General features: G+C 37.7%; 1 protein-coding gene across 3 annotated transcripts in view; it reads right to left on the reverse strand.

Moving 5' to 3' along the window:
* The window catches only part of ASPP (Ankyrin-repeat, SH3-domain, and Proline-rich-region containing Protein), a 66,936-nt gene extending 41,932 nt beyond the window's left edge, over positions 1-25,004 (reverse strand). For 2 of the 3 annotated variants that reach the window (XM_065225937.1, XM_065225934.1), the window contains exons 1-5: positions 24,834-25,004; positions 10,855-10,900; positions 8,518-8,785; positions 294-508; positions 19-233 (exon numbers count right to left, since the gene is read on the reverse strand). In XM_065225937.1, coding sequence (XP_065082009.1) covers positions 19-233; positions 294-508; positions 8,518-8,785; positions 10,855-10,884 — 728 coding nt within the window. In that variant the 5' untranslated portion in view covers positions 10,885-10,900; positions 24,834-25,004. The remainder of the gene's footprint in view (positions 1-18; positions 234-293; positions 509-8,517; positions 8,786-10,854; positions 10,901-24,833) is intronic. The other variant, XM_065225936.1, reaches the window with a different exon arrangement.
* Between the last annotated feature and the right edge of the window lie 529 nt (positions 25,005-25,533).

Raw genomic sequence — 25,533 nt, forward strand, 5'->3', positions numbered from 1 at the left:
TAACAAATAGTTTCTCACCGAACATGATTAGCACAATGATTATTGGAATGGGATATTTGCGTTGAAGAGCTCTGTTGGTGTTGAATGATATTCGATGTCCTCTTTTTGTTTAGACGGCCTTGCAGTTCTAGAATTCGCTGATCTACTGATTGAAGTTCCGCCTGCCGTTTTTGTAAAGCTTCCCGTTGCAGATGAAGTCGCGCATCTTGTTGCAAAGATAATTGATTTCGATACTGATGAAACAATAGAACAGATAAAGTGAAAGCGTAACATGAACGTGAACATGACCTTACCATGAGCTCTCTTCTAAGTTTCTCTAATTCTATGGTTGCAGGCGAACTGTTCAGCTGTGCATGACTGGGTAAACCGGTAAACAAATTCAGTGTGCCTCTCCTATCTCGTCTAAGCTCCTCAAGTTGCCTTGTCAATGCCTCGACTTTGGCTACTGCGAGCGTCAATTCCTTTTCTTTTTCACTGAATAAAGCTCGTATTGAGTCTAAATCATTACCTACAAAAAAAAAACAAGTTAATTATTAAGTCAGTGCTGTCTTCGGAACTGATACCAGTATCACTCCAATGCATTGCAACAATAGTAGAGTTTAATTTTATTAGGCTAGGTTGCGATTAGGAATTATTAAATTATTAGATGTTATGATGATATTTTGTACTTGTAAGTTATAGGTAATAGGAAGTTGTGAACGGAAGTACTAAGCGGTCCGAATCACAAAAGGCCGAAAACACAAATGCGGACCACTCAACGAGGCGACTCAGTTGTAAGAGCAGAAAAGCTACAGATGCTGAATGAGAGAGAAAGTGATGTTAGGTTTATTTTTCCGGATGGTTGAGTATTCAATGACGATGATTGCTTCGTTCAAGATGAAATTCAATATGGGAAGTATTCTTTTTTTTATCCCCATAGGATTGCAATGATCGGGGTTGATGAGAAAATTTTTCAAGTGACTGCGATGCCTGACGGATTAGTCTATGGTGACCAATTCAACACCGGATTCACGACCTTGATTAATCATAATCTTTTTGAAAATCTTTATGGTTCGGTAATCACAGGTCTGTCTTTGTCTATGTCTTCTTCTCATTCGTACGTCAGTTTTAATGTATGAATGTTTTCTTGTCTAATGTCATGATGTGTTTGTGTATCTGTGTGTGTGTGTGTGTTTGCACCAAATGATTATATTTCTTCCTCATCTCCTAGTTTTAACTGCGTTCAAGAATAATTAACTAAAAAAAAACAAACAAAAAACGTTGCAAAAGTTCATACCATAACATATCTAACGTACTATCCACATTTGTTGCCTAATAGGGTATACGTCCCTAACCTCGGTCTAATATGCAGCCATCGATTACGTTTTTAATCATAACTCATCAATGAATTTACCTGCAAACGATATTCTACTGCTAAATGGTATGCTTAGATATGCTTATCATGTCGTTTGCTATCAGAAACCACGAAAAGTTGAAAAACTTACTTTTTTTAAGACAATAACTCACGAGGGAAATGTATGTAATATGGGTCTATTGTCCCCAAATTGGGTCTATTTATGGATGCAACTTCGTCCTATCTTGTTTGATCCTCAAAAAAAACGCTCTTGGTAACGTTTTCTGATGTATTTTTTTTTATCACTATCACTGTTAACTTAATGCTCTTCATTCCTCAAAACATTTCTTAGAGAAAATTTTACGAAAACTACATTAAATCACTCAATTTGAAAATTAAAAATTAAAAATTTCGCTTATCGTCTTTTGACCGCAGAATATCTAAATCAGAACATTGTGATGTTCATTATACAGGTTTGGCAGAAAAAATCTCCCTTCCTGTTCGTTCCTTATCATCCAAATGCAAAACAACATTGTTGACGTTACTCTTATTGCTATATGCTGTCAAATGAATTTCATGGGCCATAGTTAGGAACATAGAAAAGAAATGTGTCCCTAAAGTTGGGTCCATGTTTTACTTGTGAAAACGTTGTTAAACAATTAAAATAAACATAAAATATTCAAACAGCAACTGTAAGTTTTACGTCTAGTGTGTATTATCAGGTAATTCCAATCAATAAATGCCATAATCAGGCCATTTGATGATCGTCAGTCAACCTTCCCATCTTAACCTTATAAGTCATGGCGGCTAAAAACTCCGAACATTGTGATATTCTCAACCAGTTTTATTACTTACGAGAGCTGAAAATGTATTGAAATGTTGTGATATAAATTGATTTGTGTGTGGTACACATTTATCAACCATCAGTGATCAATATTTTCCTTATTTTTTGTGTAATATTCCTTAATTAATTATTTATTTGCGTGATAGGCCGAATGAAAGGACTAGACCCACATTACATACCGTAACCCTACCTACATTTAATTTTTGATTTTATGACGATAAGTTGCTCAAAATAGCAGCCTATAATTCCGTACCAGAATTCGCCTCCAATTTAATGTCTTTCGATATTTTCGAAGACGAACACTTCGCAACCTATTCTTGCTAGTGATTCTGTCCACTTGTATCCAAATTATAGTCATTCGTAAATTTATTATTGAATACATGGATGAATTATCTATTATTGAATAACTATTATTTACGATAATTACATGAAAGAAACAAAATATAAACTATAAACAAAACGTGACTGCTAAAATCTCAAAAAGATATTCTCACAAACCAGGAATCTGAAAACCATTAGACGCTATAATGATACTCTGTACATGCTAAACACAAGAAGAGGCCAAAAGGCAAGCGTCTGACACACAAAACCCGTCAAATCCACTTGCAGCCACAATCAACGATTCTACGAATCGCGAGCGCTCACGAATCATAAAACCACTGACTGCGACACTCTGAAAGCGAAATTGACAGGCTCTATACGTCAAACACCCGCCCTTCAATCTCATCCCGCATCCAACAACACAAATCTACATTACAACATCTAACGAATTCAAAACTCCGAAAATCACTCATCTATAGCAAGTGAGTGGAAGCAACCCTGCATACAACGATTCTTCATGTTACACTTTTTTGGCCTATCTTTCTATTTAGGACATGCGTTAGCTTCAAAACTTCTAACCAAACTGGGAGATCTATCAGATCCTAAAAACTTTCAAAGGTATTATTGATTATTTTACGCAAAAACGAGCAAGTAATATTAAATCTTTTGTATCGTATGCTAATCAGTGCTGCAAAATCTCGACAATACACGGTGATATTGACAGTTCTGCTTTGGTCACTCATTTGAGCTAACAGTCACAGTCAAGGCAAACCATGTCAATTGTCAATGATAATGCTGTCAGTGACGAACATGTGTAGATTTTTGTATTAACTAAATTTGTAACGAAATTAAATGATTTTTTTTTTCCTTTGGTTTGTTTTTTTCGTCGATCTTGTTTTCCGTGCTGAGCACCAATGCTACCGACGTGCCAGGAAGGCAGCTCCCACACCTGGACCCTACATATCGACCCATCAACTCATGAACCGGGGACCAACGGCTTTACTTCCCATCCGAAGGAAGGCGTGATCAGAGATGTTATGCCTCAGAACATCCCGGCGGCGCCGACTGGGATTGAACCCAGGCCTTCTGGGGTGAGAGGTAATCACGCTTACCATTACACCACCGGCGCCGTTAAAATTAAATGATTTGAGCAACACTATTACATGGAGCCATTAATGTGAACAAGCATCTACATTCTGAACTGCTTGGATAACAATAATGTAACACAGAATGTACGAAATTACACTTTTTGTTACTAGGTGAATCTTTGTCATTGACGAAAAAATGAATGAGATTTTGACGAAGGTTTTTTTGAGGATCAAGTCTATCAGTGACTGTGTGACGAACAATTTTGTCAATATCGCGCGAAAGTCTTTCAATGACAATTACAAATCTCAGCTCTGATGCTAATGCCAATTGACTGTAACAAAAATAATATACTAAAATAAAATAAAATTTTAATAAAATGATATGGAAAATTTACTAGAAGACCATTACTTTATTGGTGAGAAGTTTCCAATAAGCCCTCCCAGTTCCTCTGTATATAGAACAAATCTGATACTATAATCAGAATTGCTCAGTCTGCATGAAGCAGCCAATTTCATCAAGGAAGTTCTATTAACAATCAAGAATTAAGGTGATATGTGTCACTATAGGAAATCAGCATCGTTGCAAATATAAATAAATTAAACATAACCCTTTGCTTCCGTACCGGCAAACTCCATGTCCATGGGGAGGGAAATTCAATATGGGAAGTATTCCCAAACGAAAATCGTAATTAGCAGCGAGATTGCTCTTGGTTCGTTTTGCTGAACGTTCTAGTTACCGTAAAACGGGGTATCTTTGATAATGCGGGTAACTTTGATAGTATAATGTAAAGATTAAATTTACTCGCTGCGCTTTTCCAAATTAGAAAAATTGGTTTCATGTTGTAGCTTAAGGTATTTCCGTTGATATCGTATATAGTTTTTATATAGTATGTGTTACATATTTAACAAACATATTAAAAAACAATTTTCATGTTTTTCGCTTGTTTGAAAAAGCACTCAAACCATCACTTATGAAATGTATCTCCGATATAGCCATCACAAATTCAATGTTGTATTCTTATTGCTTATGATGTTTTCTGATTATATACTCATTCAAAGTTTCATATTTAAAGAACTAAATTGTTTGAGTTTCACCCATTTTTTTTCTACATTCATCGAGCATTATCAAAGTAACCCCAAATCAAAAAACTAAAATTCGGTCACAAAACTAAAAAAATAAATAGTGCAAATGCTTTAATTTTCGTTAAACAAATTACTAACGAATTAACTCTTGGATCCTCAGTACTTGTTTTAAAAATATAAAATTTGAAAAACATTCATTGCTCTAAAAATTATTTAGAATATACTTTAAAAAACTATTAATGTTACCCCGTTTTACGGTACACACATTCAACTGCTTGCACAACTCGCTACCCAATCAGAATGTTGCGTACCGTATGCGTGATAATGTTTGCACCATTGAGCAATGTCAAAATTAAAAAAAAAATCTCAAAAATTTCGTTCTCGAGTTTTTTTTTTTATTTATTCAAAGGGGGATGTTTCTCAGAGTCTTAAACTATGTTAATCATCGAGCGAGTTTCCACTTGCTGCAATTACGGCCTCCACACGCTTCCGGAATGCACGGCAGGTTCTAATAATGTAGTCTGGATCCATTTCTCTCCAGGTACGGGTCAATGTTTGTCTGAGGCTTGCTGTACTCGGGTGGCATTTAGAACAGGCCTTGGCCTTCATGACACGCCATATTGAGTAATCCAGCGGATTAAGATCGGGGCTGAATGGCGACCACATATCCTTCGCCCAGAACGGAAGATGTTCCTGCAACCACTTCTGAGTGCGGTTCGAGGTGTGGCATGGAGCCCCATCTTGTTGAAATACAACATTTGGCTTCGGACCGTACTGTTCTTTGATCTACGAAAGAACACACTTACTTAAAATCCCGATGTAGACCTCCGTGTTGACCTTGTCACCTTCTGGAATGAACACCGGGTCCATTTATTTTGCCATCGGAAGCCACCAATCCAAACACAATAACGCTAGCAGGATTCTTGGTCAGATACACGTTCTTGTGCTCGTCGGCCACGTCTTTTACCGGAAGAGAACTAATTTACCGATCGGTTCTGGAATTTGATACGGGATCGACGGTAAACATGCTCTCGTCAGTGAACAGGATTACCGGATTTTTTCGCTTAAGGAAGTTCAAGATTTTCTTGTTCGAGTCGGGACCTACGGTTGCGGGATGCGGTTGGTAATCATGTGAGTTTTTTTTCCGGGCCCTCGACTTCGCCCCGCAATCTTCCTTTACGATCTTCCGTGCCGTAAAGTCACTGATCCCGTGTTCCTTTGCCATTTTCCTTATTGAACGCACTGGATTCACCCGAATCTTCCTTTTGATAGGAGCGATAACCCTCGGAACCCGAGCTGACCTCGGACGACCTGCGACCACCTTCGCGGATAGTTGTCCTTTCTTTTCTCGGTCTAAAACCCTTTTGACGGTCCACCGGGACACTCCCACGGCAGCCTACTACGGTATGAGCTATAGGTCTCGCTATAGCTTTCGTGCATGCAAAGAAAACCAACACGCAGAGAAATGATTTTTGAATTCAAATGTATATATTTTTGACTCAGGGCCTAATATATTTTTGGTATTGATTCAAATATATTATTCGGTTAATTCAAAGAAACATATTTTTGAATAAAAAAACCGGTTGTATAGTCAATAATCTGTTTGTTGATTCAAAAATATGTTTCGTTGAAATAGTGATACAATATGTTTGAAACAATAATAAAATACATTAGGCCCTGAAACAAAAATCAATTTTTCTGCGTGAAGGCATTGTATGCACAGGTGAAACGGGAACCTTATTTGTACCATGGTGCAAACATTATCACGCATACGGTATGTGTAAATAAACCGTTCACCTCTATCGCATCTTTCATTTCCTTACCCTTCTCTTACCCGCAGTTTACCACTGACTGGTTTTTCCCAAAAAGTCAGGTAGTAAGAACAATTCAATTTCATCTTGGCTTCATTTTTTTGTGAATGCAAACCATTTAACGAGCCGAGTGCGAGCACAAAGGCAGATTGTTTGGATGCGGTTTTCAACAAATTCAGTTTTTGATAAATTTTCGGCTTATGTGTGGGGTGCTCAACCAAAAATGTCAGTTGAGCATCTCATAATAAATTGTCCTGCTTATCAAAACGGTATCGGTATCAGCATCAGAGACGCATTATCCAATGACCCAGACAGGGAAAGATCTACTGGAAGATTGAATCTACGTATAACCCCGTAACGAACAATAAAACGACAACGGACGAACGACGGCACTTGGCCAACACTAGCTCTCTAAATGATATGACAAACGGAAGAACAACGACGACAACCGAGGTTTGACACATAAAACCTGTCAATCTCGCTTTCAGAGTCACAATAAGCAATCTTATGATCGAGAGAGTGAGTGAAAATGATAAACCCGCTGATTCATTCAGCCGACCCAACCTATTTCGCGTTGCTTGTGCCGGTGTTCATTCAGCCAAAACACAACCGAATGCGATATGATTGAACAGCTCATATAATTTAGTACGACGTACGAGTAAGTTCAAGCAGGTCGAACTCGATTGAGATTTTGACGTATGACCAAGAGGATTTCATTGGTATTTTGTATGGGCAATTCACCTTCATAAGCTTTTTCATTTTACCCCCAGTTATCCTACCACGTCGCGGTTGCTGGTGAGATTCGTAGCAGGTTCAATAAATTTTCGCATTGTTTCTTTATCCATTTGCAGTGAGGTTAAAAACTCAGGTGACGGTCTAGGTATACTCCGAGGACGCGGATCGTGGCGTCGAAAGGGACTTCTTCTTCGCCGATCTTGGGGGATTCCTTTTTGCGCGGTGTTTTCCTGAGCACAGGTGGAAGGATTGACTCTTGGATGGCGATAATGCAAAACCCAAGGATGATGCCCAAGCATGCACTGCCTCGATGGCGCTTTGGAGTTTCCTGAGGATCAAGGTGGGTCTATGTCCTGCGGCGAGGATAACGATGTCACCCGCAAAGATAAATATGAAGACGCCTTTTGTATCTTTTGTAAGGTGTCCTTCGATCCGCCAAGTACAGGCCGCGAAAAATAGCCGGTGAGGGGAAAAAAGTGCTAGCCTCCGTGAATCCTTGTTAGTAATAATAACCACAACATTTAAAGGATTTTATCAGCACCTACTCCAGTCCTTTCATGATTAATTTGATTCTATTTTCAATGAGTATCAAATTCTGATAAGCTACTTCTACTTGTTTACTTACAAGACATGCATTCAGTCAAAAAGAATAGCATGTTATAATAAGAAGGGATGATACTCATTGGATGAGAACTCATTCGAGTTTCTACGTATATGCCTACCTAGATTATTAAATTAAATAAATAAATAAATAATTCAATCAATCAATCAATAAATAAATAAAAGTGAAATGCAATTTTGAAGAAAGGGAATCCTCCATTTTACAGCTAATTGCTAATTGAAACAGTTGCAACTGGAGGAGAGAAACATTCATACCGACATTTTGTGGACACTGCAAACAGAGCCAAGAGGACCAAACACCAAAAAGAACGAGATACTCAAACGGTATGTTCAGTCTTACAAAACCAGCAGATTTCAATCCTATATTTTCGTCAATTATAGAACTATTCATTAAATAAGTTATATTCAATATATAACTTGCCGAGTGATGAACTAAGAAATACAAACATAGGCGCCAACAGGGTGGGTGCCAGCACTTTTGCTCCCGAATTAATTAGATTTTTTTTATTTTTAAGGAAAATTCAATTCATATATGACATTTGGGCGAATGTTATAGATCCGTACGGAAACCACGGGAACAGTTTTTAAGAGATTTGATTTGTGTGACCAAATTCAAAAGGGGACGATTCGATCAATCCATATCCAGTCACCCCACATAATCAATATAAATTTATTACTTACCAAGAGTTACATTGTACGTTTTCTGTAAATCCACTTGTCCTCGTAATGCCCTTAGTCGACGTAGCTTCGATTCTTGGGCTTCCACTCGCTCTCGAAGTCTACGTAAACGTTCTCCTTCGGCTGCTGCTACGGTTTCACAAGCTTCTTGCGCTTTTAAGAAACGGAGACGTTGCTCTCTGGCGGCTAATAATTGTTGTTGGGTATCAATTTGTTGTTGCTGTCGAAGCGCCATTATTCGCAATTCGGAAGTGTTAAGCCTTACAGGCGTCTATAATTAAAAAAAAAACTTAAATACTCTACCTAGCATAGAACATTTCCGAAACTTTATTAAAGACCTTTACATTTGAAAAAAAAAAATATTGGTTCATTGAGATGCATTGGACTGGAATACATAGTTAAGACAAGAGAGACATTTTCCGGCTCTTTCAGACAAAAAAACGTTCCTTTTGCGTTTCGTAACCCGAAACAAGTTTTCATATTCTGTCATACGTGACTTTCAACACTTGTGTGGATTTACGATTTTTTTGGTTAGTAAATCAATAAGCATAAATATGAACGCCTGTGATTGTACGACATTTCCTGGAATTTTATAGAAAAAGGTAAATAACTATTCATTTAGCCATTTTAAATCGGATCCCAGAGCATGATTGCTCCGTCAATTTACGCTGCAAAGATTGGCCATGTTGAATTAACTAAGATCGTTCTTCACAGATGGATCACTAATGGAGGCATCCGCTGCTAAAGCTCGTTGTTCCGTATATGTCACTGAGCTGGCGGCAATACGCAAGAAACTATCGCTTCACTTTCACCAGATCTTTATTTCATTTTTACGGATGGTTTCCGTTCTGTAGAGGCTATTGCTTTATCTTTAAGATCTTTTTTCATCACCTTTGCATGGATCCCATCTCATTGCTCCCGGCAATGAGATAGCGGAAGACGATATTTACGAGCTACAAATCGCCTTCAATTCATTTTTCTTCATTTATCGTCAACAATCGCTCACCAGCTGGCAAAATAAATGGAGTGAAGGGAGTTTGGGACGATAGCTATGTTCGATCATCTCTAAGGTGTCGAAGAATCCTTGGTTCAAAGGATTGGAGGTGGGTCGAGACTTCATGTCCAATCACTATTCGTTAAACGCTCACTTGTTCCTTGTTGGGTATTCTGGGTCTTTTTTTAATATGTTTCTTCCAATTACATATAATTACAAAGCTGATATCAATTTGAATGTTTTAAGAATAGTGAGATATAAATATGACTTCAAAGTCATATAGACACCTCAACGCCCTGCTATTGCAGTTCAAACTTTCATAATTTTGAGAGGTGATCAGTAGTCATCCTTAACATCATCTTACTACATGAAGACATAAAAAAAATCGTCAAATATTTAAACACACCGTAAATGCTATTAGTCAAACGATGGCGATCACTCCTAATAATAGTGATACGGTATCTTGATATAGCTAAAAAAAAAATGGGGAATATATCACAATAGATCAGAAAAATGGTCGCAGTGATGAAAATACCCGACAAGGAAAAAAATGCATTTTTAAACAATTATGTAGTTTGTTTTGTTGACAGCATTCCGCTGATCGGAACGGAACACGCTATTGCAAAACTACCCAAATTTGGTTTCACCCATATCGTTCAAAAGTGAACCTACTCAAATATGGGTAAACAAAGTTGATAGTGACAAGTTGACAACATCGACATGAATCCGATCAACGTTGTTCATTTGTCAACTTGTAACTCCCAGCACAGGTTACCCATTTTTGGGTAGGTTCAGTTTTAGTCAGAAATAGCGTGTAAATCCAATCGATGTTGTTCATTTGTCAACTTGTCAATTTCAACTTATAGCGAATTTGTTTATTATCGGGGTTGGAACCAGTTCCAACCCAGTGCGAAACCGAACTTTTTGTCAGTGCGAACCTCAACCTGAGCTAGGTTTTAAAAACAAACGATCAAGCTGACGTTTGCAAGAAAACAAGTAGACCCAATCTTGATACCCGATCCAGGTTGGAACTGAATAATAAACAAATTCACTATTAGTTTACCCATTTTTGGATAGGTTCCATTTTGACCGATATGGGTGAATCCTACTCAATCTGATCACACTACCAAAATCAGGAAAACTACCAGATCAGTATCCAAAAAGTGCGTTTATGTTAACCCTTCAGATTAAAAGTAATCATAATAACTGGGTTTACGGTACGTTTATCAATTTTGTTGATTTATTAGAGTGCATCGGTGATATTTTGTCGACTAGTCAAATAACTGAACCTCATGAAGAATTACTGTATAACATATTTCAAGGATGTATTGTGCAACCGTACTTACAACTTCCTCCAAACTATTCGGTTCCCTCATACCATGACGTAATAAACTGAAAATAGAAAAAATGTAAATTAATAAGTAGAACTTTATACGATAACATATTAATCTGCTTATAATAAAACAATGAAATTACAAAGATTTTTACTGTTGAATTTTGAGTACATTAATAATTATTGTTTAATTATTGTACGGAGAAAAATAAATTATACATAGATACAATGCTCAAACAATGAAAATTTATGTGATGAGATTAAATTTGTTCGAGAAAAAATAGTTTTTTTTTTTATTGTTAAGATGCTTAACAACCCCCCTTTGTTACTGTAAATTTCTCAAATACCATGATTTCTATTGTTGTGAACCATGAATTCCGTTGTGATGTTATGATTAAAGGGTGATACGGTCAAAATTTGGTCAAGGGAAAACGCGTGTAAATCGGTGAAATCGTTTATTTAAAAAATCAAATTAAATTTCTTTTTCAAGTTCAATTAGTATAAAATTCAGGAAAAATATTCAGTTAGGCTTCCGCTTTTCCAAATCCGAATTGCCGGGCCTTACGCTTGACCCCTGCCAACAGATTTTGTACAGCCACCTTGTCCACCTTCTTCGCCGCAGAAAGCCAGTTTGCCTTGAACTGCTGCTCGCCCTTAGCAGTTTTTTTTTGGTCTTCTTTAGGTTCCGCTTGACAATAGCCCAGTATTTCTCAATTGGGCGGAGCTCTGGCGTGTTGGGAGGGTTCTTGTCCTTGGGAACCACCTGCACGTTGTTGGCGGCGTACCACTCCATGGCCTTTTTACCGTAATGGCAAGATGCCAAATCCGGCCAAAACAGTACGGAACAACCGTGTTTCTTCAGGAAAGGCAGCAGACGTTTATTCAAACACTCTTTTACGTAAATTTCTTGGTTGACAGTCCCGGAAGCTATGAAAATGCTGCTTTTCAAGCCACAGGTAGAGATGGCTTGCAGCAGATATTTCTTTGCGAACTTTGACAGTTTCATGTGCTTGAAAACATCTGCTACCTTTCCCCTTCCTTTTGCCGTATAAAACTCCTGTCCCGGAAGCTGCTTGTAGTCGGCTTTGACGTAGGTTTCGTCGTCCATTACCACGCAGTCAAACTTCGTCAGCATCGTCGTGTACAGCCTCCGGGATCGCGCTTTGGCCGTCGTATTTTGTTTATCATCGCGATTTGGAGTCACTACCTTCTTGTAAGTCGATAGTCCGGCTCGTTTTTTGGCTCGATGCACGGTTGTAGACGATACACCCAGCTTATTTGCGGCATCTCGGAGAGAGAGGTTAGGGTTTCGCTTGAAACTACCGGCAACTCTCTTTGTCGTCTCAGCGGCTTCCGGTTTTCGATTTCCCCCCGATCCAGACTTCCTGGCTGTCGACAAACGTTCCCCAAACACTTTAATTACATTTGTAACGGTTGATTTGGCAACTTTTAGCGATTTTGCCAACTTTGCGTGCGAGTAGCTCGGATTTTCGCGATGCGCGAGCAAAATTTTGATACGCTGCTCTTCTTGCTTGGACGGCATTTTGACAACTGAAGAGTGAATTCCAAAATCAAATTAGGAGCAACATTCTACACACACACACCTTCAAAATGAGGGGTGTTCAGGTTTTTTAAATGCAAAATTGAAAGAAATACGTCAAGTTGATATTGACCAAATTTTGACCGTATCACCCTTTATCAACAAAAATGCCCAATTTTTTGACACTAAATGTTCATTTCATTCGACATAATTGTTCAAAACTATTGTCGACAGCCTATCCATTTGAAGTGCGTGGTAACCAGCTGTTCTATTATCGGCAACTCTAAATCAACCGCATTTTGTATGGAATATTTCATATAAAGAAAAATCTTACATAACAAAATTAATCAGTCGCAAAAAAGTAATCATATTGAAGGAATCGTGTGAATACATTCAGCGAAGTGTTTTGTTCCCCATCAAGTGAAATTTACGGTAAATTGTTGTTGCCGAAACCGACATTTACCCTTGCTCAGATTTATGCGATTGTGTAATGTACATATCTACTATAATCATGAAAAGAATAATAATTATCTGTTAGCATACCTTCACAAGTGAGTATGATCATTGACGACCATAAAATTCAGTAGTTGCTGCTTCGTGGTTTACGAAATCTAGCGAAATCACGTGCTAGTGAGCCTGTCGTACGCAAACCCATGGTTATTAGCATGATTTAAACAGTTTATCGGTGCTGATTAACATTAGCGCATCAATTTATGGCACAACCTTAATCACCATTTTTGGTTAATCAGCATTATGAACCAGCACATATGTAAACAGGTGATTAAGGAGAGTTGAGATTATATTTAGATCGTGAGGCCATTATAGATCAAATTACGGGTAGTAAAAAATTGAACATAGAATTTGATTGAGGTATCTCATGTTTCACAAAAATTGAGAATCAGTGAAAAAATCGAGATAACGAACTTGAACATTTTGAAAGGATCTCGTATTTAGAAATGATTTAAACATTGTGGTACGGTTAACTGGGGGCAAATTGATTACCGTTAAACGTTATTATTATTTTATTTTATTTTATTGGGTATCAAGCTGGAGCTTCGTTTTCTAGACTTGACCCATTTGAATAAATTTTGCTTCTACCTTTGACAATACAACAGAAGGACTAGTCTATGTTGGCAGCTTGAACACTGGATTCCGTGTGTATTGTTTCAATATTTATAGTTATAGAAAAAATGCTGTGAAGTGTGCGCGTAGATACATCCGCGTAGTAATCCTATTGAATAAGTAAATCCGTTTCGAACGAAATATCTACATTATATACGTTACGAAAACCGCGCAAATTCCGAACGCCGTGCGAAACAACCGAAGCGAAAAAAGGTTTATTATCATTTAAAGAGTGCCACAAAAATAAATGTGGTAGCCAGGCATGGAAAATCATTTGCATTCATTTCATACATTCATTTTCATTCATTTGCCTCTAACTTTTGTCATCAACAGCATTCCACAAAATGATGTATATAGCTTTTGTAGGTACTGTTATTAGCTACAACTTTTGTTAACAAGTCAAATCCATATCTCTGATGCATGACGAACAAGAACGAACAGAAGCCACAAGTTCTGCCCGCTCTAGTTCGTGATGCATAAGAGATAGAGATTTGAGTTATGAGCAAAAGTTGTAGCTAATAAGAAAACCTACAAAAGCGCTATACATCATTTTGCGAAATGCGGTTGATGACAACAGTTAGAGGCAAATGAATGTAAATAAATGTATGAAATGAATGCAAACGATTTTCCATGCCTGGTGGTTAGCCTATGTTGGCAAATTAATGAATTTTGGTTTCCTCCCTAGATATTCTACTTATTTACTACTGAGCTATGTATCAAATTAGTTAATTTAACGGACTTATCAATCATTTCAAGATTTCGCGACCGTACCGAACAAATTCTATATTACATAAGCTCAAAAGCGTTTGAAAAGCTCTACCGAATCGCAAGCTCCGTAGACGTAGGCGCGTTGAATCCAAAGGTTTAACATGCACCAAAAGCGTTTAATGAACGACCTCGAATCAGTCAACAGTTTAGAGCTAAATCTGTGTAAGATACGAAAATCGCGTAAGATACGAATCTGAATTACGGAAGATACGAAAATCGTAATCTTAATTACGTAAGATACGAAAATCGCGCAAATTGCGAACGCCGCGCGAGACAACCGTAGAGAAAAAAAGCTTATTATCACTTAAAGAGTGCCACCAAAATAAATGTGATAGCCTATGTTGGCAAGTTAATTAATTTTGGTTTCCTCCCTAGATAATATCTAGGCAATATCTTAGCAATCGCAATAGCATGGTTCAACTTGTCGAATGCTGCGGATAGGTCTGAATAAATAACGTCCGTTTGAATTCGATCCGACATGCTTTCGGTTATATACGATGTGAGACACAGCAGATTGGTGGTTGTAGAGCGGCCGACCGTAAACCCATGTTGATCAGCACTCAAATACTGCTTGCAATGGGACAGCAACGGTTCCATAATCACTAGCTCGAATAGCTTCGAAACGGCACTTAACGATGTAATTCCTCGATAGTTATCCACAGCTCGTTTCCTTCCTTTTTTTGTGGACGGGAAACATGTGCGCAAATTTCCAGCAAGATGGAAATATGCCACTGGAGAGAGACATTCGGAACAGGCGAAGAAGCGGAATTAACAAGCTAGCAATATGTCTCTTCAAAAATACAGATGGAACTCCATCAGGTCCAGGGTTGAAGGATGACTTGAGCAGAGTCGCGGCCTTAGAAATCATTTCTGCATTAACATCAAATGCACCCAGCGTTTAATCGTTTACTGGAACGTTCCTGGCAGCCAGGTTAATATGGTCGTCAGTTAGTATCTCATTAGTGAATACACTGGCAAACTTTTCGGAAAAAAGGTGGCATATATCCTGAACGGTGGCAGCAACTTCTCCGTTGAATTCCATAGACGATGGGAGGCCGGATTCCCTGCGTTGCTCGTTCACGTAGTTCCAAAAGGATTTCGGGTGTAGCTTAAGTTTGCGCTGGATGCCTCGTTGGAAACTTGAAAAGCATTCACGACAGACTCGCTGGTACATGTGATTCAGCCTCACATAATGTAGTTTCAGAGGAAGCGTGCAATACTTCGTAAATCTTCTCAATGCTGCTCTCTTGATTGACTTCAACCTACGTAGCTCTCTCGTCTGCCAGGGAGGGTGAGACACTTTGTGGTGAGTTCTTTTCGGGACGTGTCTGTCAATGACATATGCCAAGACATGTGAAAAGGTTTGCGCTGCAGCCTCAACGTCATCTGGATCAAGGATGTTCTCCTATACCATGCTAGACAATACATCTATGATGCTACGGTGGTCAGCTTTACGGGTCATAAGAAACCGTAGCAGGATAGTCGTCAAAATCGCGCACGAGTTTGTCCTCAACAGTGACAATTAGAGGAGAGTGATATGGAACTAGCTTAGTTAGTGCACAAGGAGCCGAGGAAATTGATGGAGCCCTGTCTTGTGTGCTCACGAAGCAGAGGTCGAAACTACGACCATTTTTGTTAACTACATGGTTAATTTGAGAAAGCGTCGCTGCGCTGTAGTTGTCGAGAAGGCTAATAGCTCCTGTGTGAAAGGTAGAGCTATCAGGATGTGGGTACAGGAATCCGTTATGAGATAGACTCCACGAAACGCCTGGCAGATTGAAGTCACCAAAATTGAATATCTCATCAACTGGAGTGGCACTTTCGATAACTGTGAAAACTGACCGACAGTGAGTATCGATGAGTTCATTGTCGCGGACTCGATCAGTTGGAATGTACAAAGCGCATAGAAATAGTGTGCGATCACCCAGATTGATGGCTGTCTAAACCTGCTCCACATAGTTCCATGAATCGTTCTCGATGGCCTTTGCCTCCAACCCGCTACTCTTCAACATCCGAATTCATTCCACCGGCGTTTTGGTAGAAGATCACGACGTCCTGCTTGCGGCAAGGAATCGAACGACTGCTCTCCCTGGAAATCACAGATACATCAGGCAATAACTGACCATCATCAAGTCTCATTGGATACTCCATTGGAAAATGAAGCATATATAAGATTAGTTGCAAATTGTGTTTAACATTGTTCCCTGAGTAATACCAACAATCAATACGAAACTATCGATTTGAAATTCGCTCACTACTTAACTAGCCTATTGGTCCCAAGCAAATCGATCAACGTACCCCATTCTAGTTGAAATTCCAGTACTACACTATTTTTGTTTTGATTCTCTATGAAAGTTTGGCAGATAAAATGAGGGGTTCGTGGATTTTCCTACGTTTCGAGGGGTGCATCGATTAGCTTGGGACCGAAGATAGTACCAGAGCTGAACCAAAAAGTTGAGAACGTTTCTTCGGGACCTACTACTCTTAGAGTTACCTCTATGGTAATACTGCAATGAAAGCTTGTCGCGCAAATAGAAGGAGCACTGTTGGGCACTTTCTGAAATATTTCAATAGTTTAATTCTCTAGCCAGCAACGCCGGTCATAAACCTACCGTCTCCAATACTCCACCATGAAATTAGTCCGCCCACCAGCAACAAGGTGCAAAAACTAGCCAAGGGGAGGGTAAATATAACTACTGTTTTATAACTTTTTTTTAATAATATAATCTATAGCTTTGAGTATTGCTGTTACTTCTGCATTGATGATAGGAAATTGACTTTTTAATCTTCCACTATATGAGGTTTTTTCTTGACTATCGTAAAATCCATATACAGTTATGTCCTTCGAATTCGAGCCACATGTGTGTATATGATAGCATTGTGAATATTGCGATCTAATCAAATTAGGAACTATTTGTGCTGGTTTTTTTTTTTCGCAAGATTTTTAATCTCTGATCTAATTTTTAAATGAAATGTTGATTCAAAAGAAGTAAGTTTCGCTAATTGTAATAAATGAAAATTATTTATGCTTGCGGTTCTTTCTAAGAAAGAGCTGTGTTTAGGAATATCATTCGAAAGTATGAGCATGAAGAGAAATGGTACTATTGGGCTATTTCCGTAGTAAATGTTCGTAGTAATTTCCTTAAAAACTAAATATTTTGCTCTTGATTTAAGTGACAGTTCACCTGTTTCTGCTAGGATTACCTGATTTGGAGTGGATTTTAGATATCTCATAGCTGTTCTGATATATAAATAATACAGTTTATAATTTGGCGAATGTCGTTTTTGAAGCACCTGCTGAAATAGTTAGTCCGTAGTCTAGATGTGGTTGTGTCTTGGCTATTCTGAGCGCTGTTTCTGGGTGCGCTCCGTTTTTTTCTTTTTGCTATCATTTTTCCGTTTTTCTTCTGTTGCAGTTAATTCTACAGACTTATAGTTGTACAATAAATAAATTTAGCTCGCAGTGTTCACTCGGCTGTCGACAAAAGCAGGCCACTCTCGATGTGTGCCACGCGATCGTCTGTTTTCTCGGCAGCAACCATTGTGTGGTCCTTCTCATTGCTCTTCATCAGCAGTTCTTTCGGTCGATGCGTCGTTGACTTTGGAAAGCAACCGTTTAGTGGTGAGTGTGTGAGTGCTGACCACGTTTTGCGTCCATTGCTGCAATTGAAGCGTTCTGACCCACGTTGGCAATACTGCCATACAATGAAACCACTGGAAGCAGCTCCCGTTCTGATGAGGAGGCTTTTTGGATAGCGGAGGATAAAGTGTTTATTGTTTTTTACCTATTGACTAGTTTTAAGATGTATTGTATAGTGAACAAAAATCCTCGGCTCTGTAAAGTTAATTCGATTGAGCCTTATCAAATAAATTAATAAACAACAATCAATTTAGCTGTCCCTTTGCAGCTACGCGTCAAAGTCTATTAAACTGTCAAACCGGCTACCTATCGTGCAAAGTAAACAAACATTACGATGCTACCCTCAAAACATAAATTACATTTCCAATGGAAAATATCCATTAGAATATCACATAACTTTCATGTGATCTCATAATTGGGAATCGCACTACAAAATCACATGAACCTTATGTGTCCAATGAAATTTATGTGATTTATTACATAGAATTCATGTGATCATATGAATGCTATGTTAATGTTTGTTATCTGTAGAGATGAACTAGCCAACGGCTAAAAATCTCTCTAATAAAGACAAAAAAAAAATATGAATGTTATGTGAATTTCAGATAAAAATCATTAATTTTGTTTTTGGAAAAATATATCATGTGCGTTCCCAATGGAAACTATATAAAAACTTTTTTTCGGTGTATGTAAAGCGGTGTCCAAGTCGCTATATTCATAGTCTGGTGGATAGAATTTTGATCTATCAAAAAGCGGAACCAATTCAATATATTTTAGACCAACAATTGAGAAGATTCCATCAAATTTATAAACAAATCGTTTCTTTCCTCGCCAATCGAACGCAAATTACCGGCATCATCGGATAGGGGAAATATTCCCCAACCCAAAGATGGTGTCAGTTTGCGTAGGCGAGCCTTGAGTCACGAGAAAAGGGTTTCCGAAGTTTTGTTCGCAATAGCTGATGTGCTCTTTTCTGTTGTTGGTCATGATTTGCTCGATTGGTTCCGAAGATTCTATCCGCCAGACTATAAATATACCGACTATAGTTATAACATGTTATTACGGTTATCAAATAATTGCAACACAGAAACCACCATCAAGATAGCGCTATAACATGTTATAACCTGGGAGGGAGAAGCAAATACTACACACAAAATCTAATAAATCAATCACAATATTGCACAAGAAAATTCTTGGCAAATAAAAATTATCTAGTAATTTATTCCCATAATGAGGGGTTTCGGTTTTTCGTGTCTCTGTTGTTTACGTGTTACCGTCCGATGACTTAATGCTTGTGGAAAGTTGGAGTTGAAAAATCACTTGTAGACTCGTAGTGAATCAGCCAAAATGAAGTGTCAGGTGAAACACTGCGGCCGGAACAGCAGGAATTATCCTGGATTGGGTTTTTTTGCGCTTTCCTACTGATTATATCACAAGATCCCAATGGATTAAGTTCTGTCGGATGGATTCCGGAACCGGCGAAATTAAACCAAGCTCGCAAGTCTGTAGCGTAAGTGTTGACGGTATAAGTGTTTTGCATTTTATCAATGTTGCTATGATCTTTTTTAATTATGTGCAGGCCCATTTCTTAGAGGACTGCTTCCGCGTCGATAAAAATGGGAAGAAAACGAAAAAAAAGATGCCGTTCCGTCGATTGAAGCTTTCTTGCTACCTCCTGACGACGAACCAGAAGAGAGCGATCGGTTGTTGGACTTTTATAAATCCCGTCCCCTCTACTCTTCGCCGGCTCTTCTGGATCATAACTACGCGAGCTTTGCTGCTGTGGTGCCTGAATGGATTGCTATTGAAGATGAAAAAGATGAACAGAACACTGAAGAGGATTCAGACCCGGAAGTCGCCAGGAACGATCTAGATTTGGAGGAAAAGTTCGAACCACAAAGTGAACCGGTCTGTGGTACAGCGTGTATCGAAGGAACTCATTCGGGCTCAAGGATTAGAGCTAGTGAGAAGGAAAATTCATTCAAGTTGCTCAGGTATAATAATAAACGCGTAGTAATATCATGTACCGGAATGATGTGGGAATCCCAGAGCCAGAGTATGATGTTTTGACCACGTCTGAGGACCTAAACGTATCTGCCTGCATGTGTAAAACAGTGGTCCTAGTAGTATGTGTGTGTGTGTGTGTGTGTGTGTGTGTGTGTGTGTGTGTGTGTATGTATGTGTGTGTATGTGTGTGGGGGGGGGGGGGTGTGTGGGTGTATGTTGAACTCGTATACCGTTTCACTGCGCAAAAATTAATAAAAATCCCTGAAAAACCCGTTCCCGAGCCATGAAATTTATTTTTTATTCTTTAGAAACTTCTTTCCTTTCACTGGCGAAGATTTCAGAGTGGTGTGATTTACCATTGTTGAGCTATTTATAAAAAAAAACGAACGTTATTATTTAAGCTTTCCGATTATTGCGAACCTTTAAATATTTCAAAAATCAATAACTCATGAAACGAACACCGTAGAAACAAACTTAAGATGTGAAATTATTATGAAATTATATCAGCAATCCATTAAAAATATCATCTTAACTAGTTTTCTTACATAAAAAGGTCACACTGGAGGAGAAATGTCAAAAATATTAAAAAAAAATCAAAAGAAATTAGGAAAACTCATTTTCAGCGAGATGAAAACTTTTCTTTACTTGAAAACTTCTTTTCTTTCAATAGTGAAAATTTCAGCGTGGTATTGTTTACAGTTTCTGAGTTATCGTCGATAAACTAATCACAAAAACAAACAAAAAACGATTGGTGGCATATGACTTACTTTAAGTTTCACCAACATAGCTCAAAAACGGTAAAAGATACCACTCTGAAAGTTTCAGTTGTGTTCATCACTCTATTCCTTATTTCTTTTGATTTTTTAAAATATTTTTAGTATTTTTCCTTGACTGTAATTTTTTTGTTAGAAAACAAGTTATGATTATATTTGTAATGGTTTGCTGAGATAATTTCCTAACAATTTCACATAACAAGTTTGTTTCTACCAAGCAAAGGCGAGAGGAAGGCCTCATGCCTAAGTTTCGAAAGAAATATTTTATTTCTTTACGTGTATGGACTCAATTTTCAAAGAAAATTTCACTGACAAGGCATCAGCTAACAGAAGTGTAATCCTTCAGGCACAAAAGACATTGATGTCGCTGCCGCTGCAAATTCACAATTGCCATAATATCAAATTCAAGCTTGTTAAAAGATTTTTGCTCTTCAAAATGAAAACTAACAGAGTTCATAAAATGAGGAAAAGAAAATTTGATAGCCGAAGTAGGGGAATTTACGTATTCTCGGCAACCTAAGCAGCGACCTTCTTTCTATAGCCTTTTTATGGAACGCACACATATGCAGTATTGGTTTGTTTACAATCTTTTGCTGCCAGCTGCTCTAACAATTTCAGTCGAAAGAATTGTCAAAAACTGTTTTGAAACGCTTTTACAAAGCTCCAATCTTCTCTAGTGAGAGCGAGTATTGTCGGCAACCAGTTTTTCTTCGGCAACCGTTCCATTTGAACTGCATGTAAATCTGCTGTTCTATTATCGGCAACTCGAAATCAGCTACAATTTGTAGTGCGTGTGTTTCATTTCAAGAAAACCCTGCTAGATTGCTTTTTCTCAGTGGTAAAAATATAGTCAAATTGAAGCTGAAAGCATAAAGAATCGTTTGCATGCATTCAGCGAAGTGTTTTCGTAAGAAAATCCAGTGAAAATAGTGTTTCAATTTGGGTTGCCGAAAATAGTCTGTCATGCCGAAGCCGTCATTTCCCCTATGTTGAGTTTTTTTGAGCTGAAATTTTGTTGTTACCAACTGTTATGAAATGATGAATAAATGTGTGAATATTTTAAGCATTTCCTTTATTTACCAATAACAATACATCACATTAACAAACAATCCCATAAAGATGGTCAGATATAGACATTTGAATACCTGAGCCAAACCCGTTCCCAATTCATAAAAATTTCAAGAACCCGAACCCGACCTGACCCCTGTAATTAATGGAATTAATTTAATTACGGCTACTTCCTGTGCCGGAGTTGAAGTTTTTGCGTGCCCCTCGATGCTACCCGTACCCAAATATACCCCTTACCCGATCCGAACTCAAAAATATTTTCTTCGTATACTCGTACACGACACGAACCCGAAAATTTAGAGTAACCGTACCTGAATATCTATACAACCCCCTCCATTTTGAGAAAACTATTAAATTTACGATATAACATGCTTGATACCCTACAATTTAGCTAAATTACAAACCGATTCCTGAACTGAAGAAACGAAAATTTTGCAGTGCAAATTGTTTTCAAGCAAGAAAATATTTTGTATTCGATATCAATACTTCCCATTGATTGATGTTTTGTACTGCTGGCTCCCACTGACAGTTTGTGACAGCTCATTTCTGGCTTCACTTGACATTCACATTTTCCGAGTCTGTTTCTCCCTCCCAGGTTATAACCATATAGGTAACTCTAAGACCACTGGGTCCCGAAGAAAATCATTATTATTTTTGGCTCACTCAGTACCAGAACAACGGTCCCAAGCAGTCCCAAGCTATTTCACTCACTCCTGCATGTTCTGCATGAATCCACACACCCCTGATGTTATCTGTCAAACTTTCAAAGCGAATCAAAACAAACATAGTGTAGTAATAGAATTTCAACTAGAATAGGGTACGTTAATCGTTTGCTTGGGACCAATAGGCTACTAAAGTGGTGAGCCAATTTAAAATCGTTAGTTTCGTATTGATTGTTGTTATAACTCTGTAGTATTAACTAATAGTACGTTCAGACTATAGAGTTATAACGTGTTATAGCGCTATCTTGATGGTGGTTTCTGTGTTGCAATTAACCACTTCATTCGAGCAGATAAAACGACGTTTACTACCACTCAAACTTTGAAATGAAACATTATTTTGAGATTTTTTCTTCTAGAACGCAGTTTTGGCGTGACTTTCTACCAGCGATTTCACAAAACTGGACCAACTAATTTCTATTCTTTTATGAAACGCACAAATGTTGGCTACTTTTCTCGAGGTTCTAGAAGAAAAAATCTCAAAATAATATTTTATTTCAAAGTTCGAGTGGTAGTAAACGTCATTTTAACTGCTCGAATGTAGTGGTTAATTATTTCACAACCATTATAACATGTTATAACTCTCCAGTCTGGACAGCGTCTAATAGCGAATTTGTTTATTTTTGTCAGTGCGAACTAGAAATACTCAGAGCCTCCCTAGCGTCGGTAGCATTGGTGCTCAGCACGGAAAACTATAGTCGCTATATTCATAGTTTGGCGGATAGAATTTTGGGAACCAATTGAGCTGTCAAATAGCGGAACCAATCGAGCAAATCACGACCAACAACAGAAAATAGCATATCAACTATTTCGAACAAAACTTCGGAAACCCTTTTCTCGTGAGTCACGGCTCGCCTACGCAAACTAACGCCATCTTTGGGTTGAGGAAAGTTTCCCCTATCTAATGATGCCGGTAATTTGCGTTCGATTGGCGAGGAAAGAATAATCAACGTTTTGTTTATAAAAGTTGATAGTACCTTTTCAATTGTTGGTCTAAAATATATTGAATAGGTTCCGCTTTTTGATAGATCGAAATTATATCCGCCAGACTATGAATATAGCGACTATAGTTTGAACAGAAATACTCAAGGGCCACCCACATTAGATCCGTTTGCGTTGCGTTGACGTAAATTTGACAGTTAGACAATACATTTAGCTGTCACCTTGCCGCAACGCGTCCGATCCGGATCTAATGTGCGTGGGCCTTCAGAGGGAGAGATGTGCGGAGAAAACAAAATACAAGAAGGAATTTGTACCTAAATTATCTTGCAACCCTTCCCTAATAAAAATAACCATGAAAGAGAGCTTAACGACGTGTTCGGGGTATCATCCGAACCATTTGTGGGATAGTTTATCCATCCGGGATATAGTTCGTTTATGGTATTTGTTTATTAGGGTTGCTAGAAGCTAGCATTTTACATGACTTTTATTTTTGATTCGACTTACGTGCAAAATAATAATTGATTGCATCGCAATATTTTACACATTTCTTGCTGCCATTAATTAACCAACTAAGATCAATTAATCAAGAGTTAGAATATTGTTTTTGATTCCAAAACCTAGTTAAATTTGAGAAGCACACGAAACATAAAGGTGATTGAATTTGTGTTCGATTGCAATACTTTCAAATTTAATCTAGTAAGAATAAGAAATCCTCGGAAAATTCTAATGGGAATGTTCGATTGGTTCAAAACATTATCTCCGCCCATCTCTCCCTCTGAGTATTTCTAGTGCGAACCTCAACCTGCGGTAGGTTTTAAAAACAAACGATCGTCTTGACAAACGTATACGACCTCAAATTACCGGTTTATTTTTTTATTAATTAATTTATTAATTACCGGTATTTTTACCCATAAATATCGTAACTTTTTACTTTAAATAGGCTAATTTTTACTTTGAATTATTATGACATTTTAAACGTTAATTTGTTTTCTAGTTAACGATTACCGATAATTTAGGAATGTGCACTTTCTTCGATTATCGGTAATTTTTACAGATATTTAGGTATTATTTATCGACTTTGAGAAATGTGCGTCTTATTGTTCAGGGCAAATGTCTCCTGCATTATTTGGATGAATTGTAGTTACCATATTCGCCACCAGAGCACATTTTATGGCTATTTTATCCCTCGAATTCATATGCGTTATGAAAGTTAGTGGAATTTCCGAGTCCCAAATGAAGGAAAATTACTATCTCTCCATGAATTACGATTATTTTTACACAGGTTCCATAAAACAGAAATAAAAACTTGCCTTCTTAATACTGTATTGCCTTAACAAAAAGAATTACAAATGCTAGAGCCTAATTGTGAATATGTAGCTGACGTCCTTTCGTTGTCTCCCTTGGTCTACGCACCTTGTTTTTCCGTAAGAAATCTGCACTTTGACATAGATTTTATGAAAGTTTTACTTCACCACGCATTTCTTCAGTTTTTGCTTATATTAGAAACATAAAATGCAGATTAAAAGCAAAAACATAGCAAACTTATTATGATATATAATTGTAGTAACGAAATTCCTTTCTTTCACACGCACATAAATAACGAACTGAATTCGTCATCATAATAATCTAGTACTTTCCCAAGATATATATATTTTTATGTTTATAAAGAATCAATAATCCTTTCACGCTAATTGAAAATAACCCATTAATGAGTAGAATTTCAGCCATTTTGAAGTAATGTGTCTTAACTGATTAATGGGTAAATTTTTTACCAATTTGATACGAAACTGTTACCCATAATTGTTTTAATGATTTTAGCTAGGGGTATCCCACTCTAAACTTCTCTCATATACAACAAAAGTTCTTAGTAATATCTAAGATACCTGAAAATACCTCAAAACACTTATGAAATATCTAACGTTCACTCAGGCAAGTTGACTGGCGAAATTCATAAAATTTACCTTATGATGCCTTAATTTTTTCCTAAAACATGATTCCATGAGTCTGTTATGGGTTTCATATGGTTTGAATGACTTTTATAAGTGAAAAGGAAGAAATCTTTATGAAATACACATAATTTTCATTGGGGCGCATTATGATTTTCTTTCCTGTA

Source organism: Ochlerotatus camptorhynchus, unplaced genomic scaffold (assembly GCF_037179485.1).
Source record: "Ochlerotatus camptorhynchus isolate MF236.1 unplaced genomic scaffold, CSIRO-AGI_Acam_v1.1 ptg000241l, whole genome shotgun sequence".
In the NCBI taxonomy this organism is placed as follows: Eukaryota; Metazoa; Arthropoda; class Insecta; order Diptera; family Culicidae; genus Ochlerotatus; species Ochlerotatus camptorhynchus.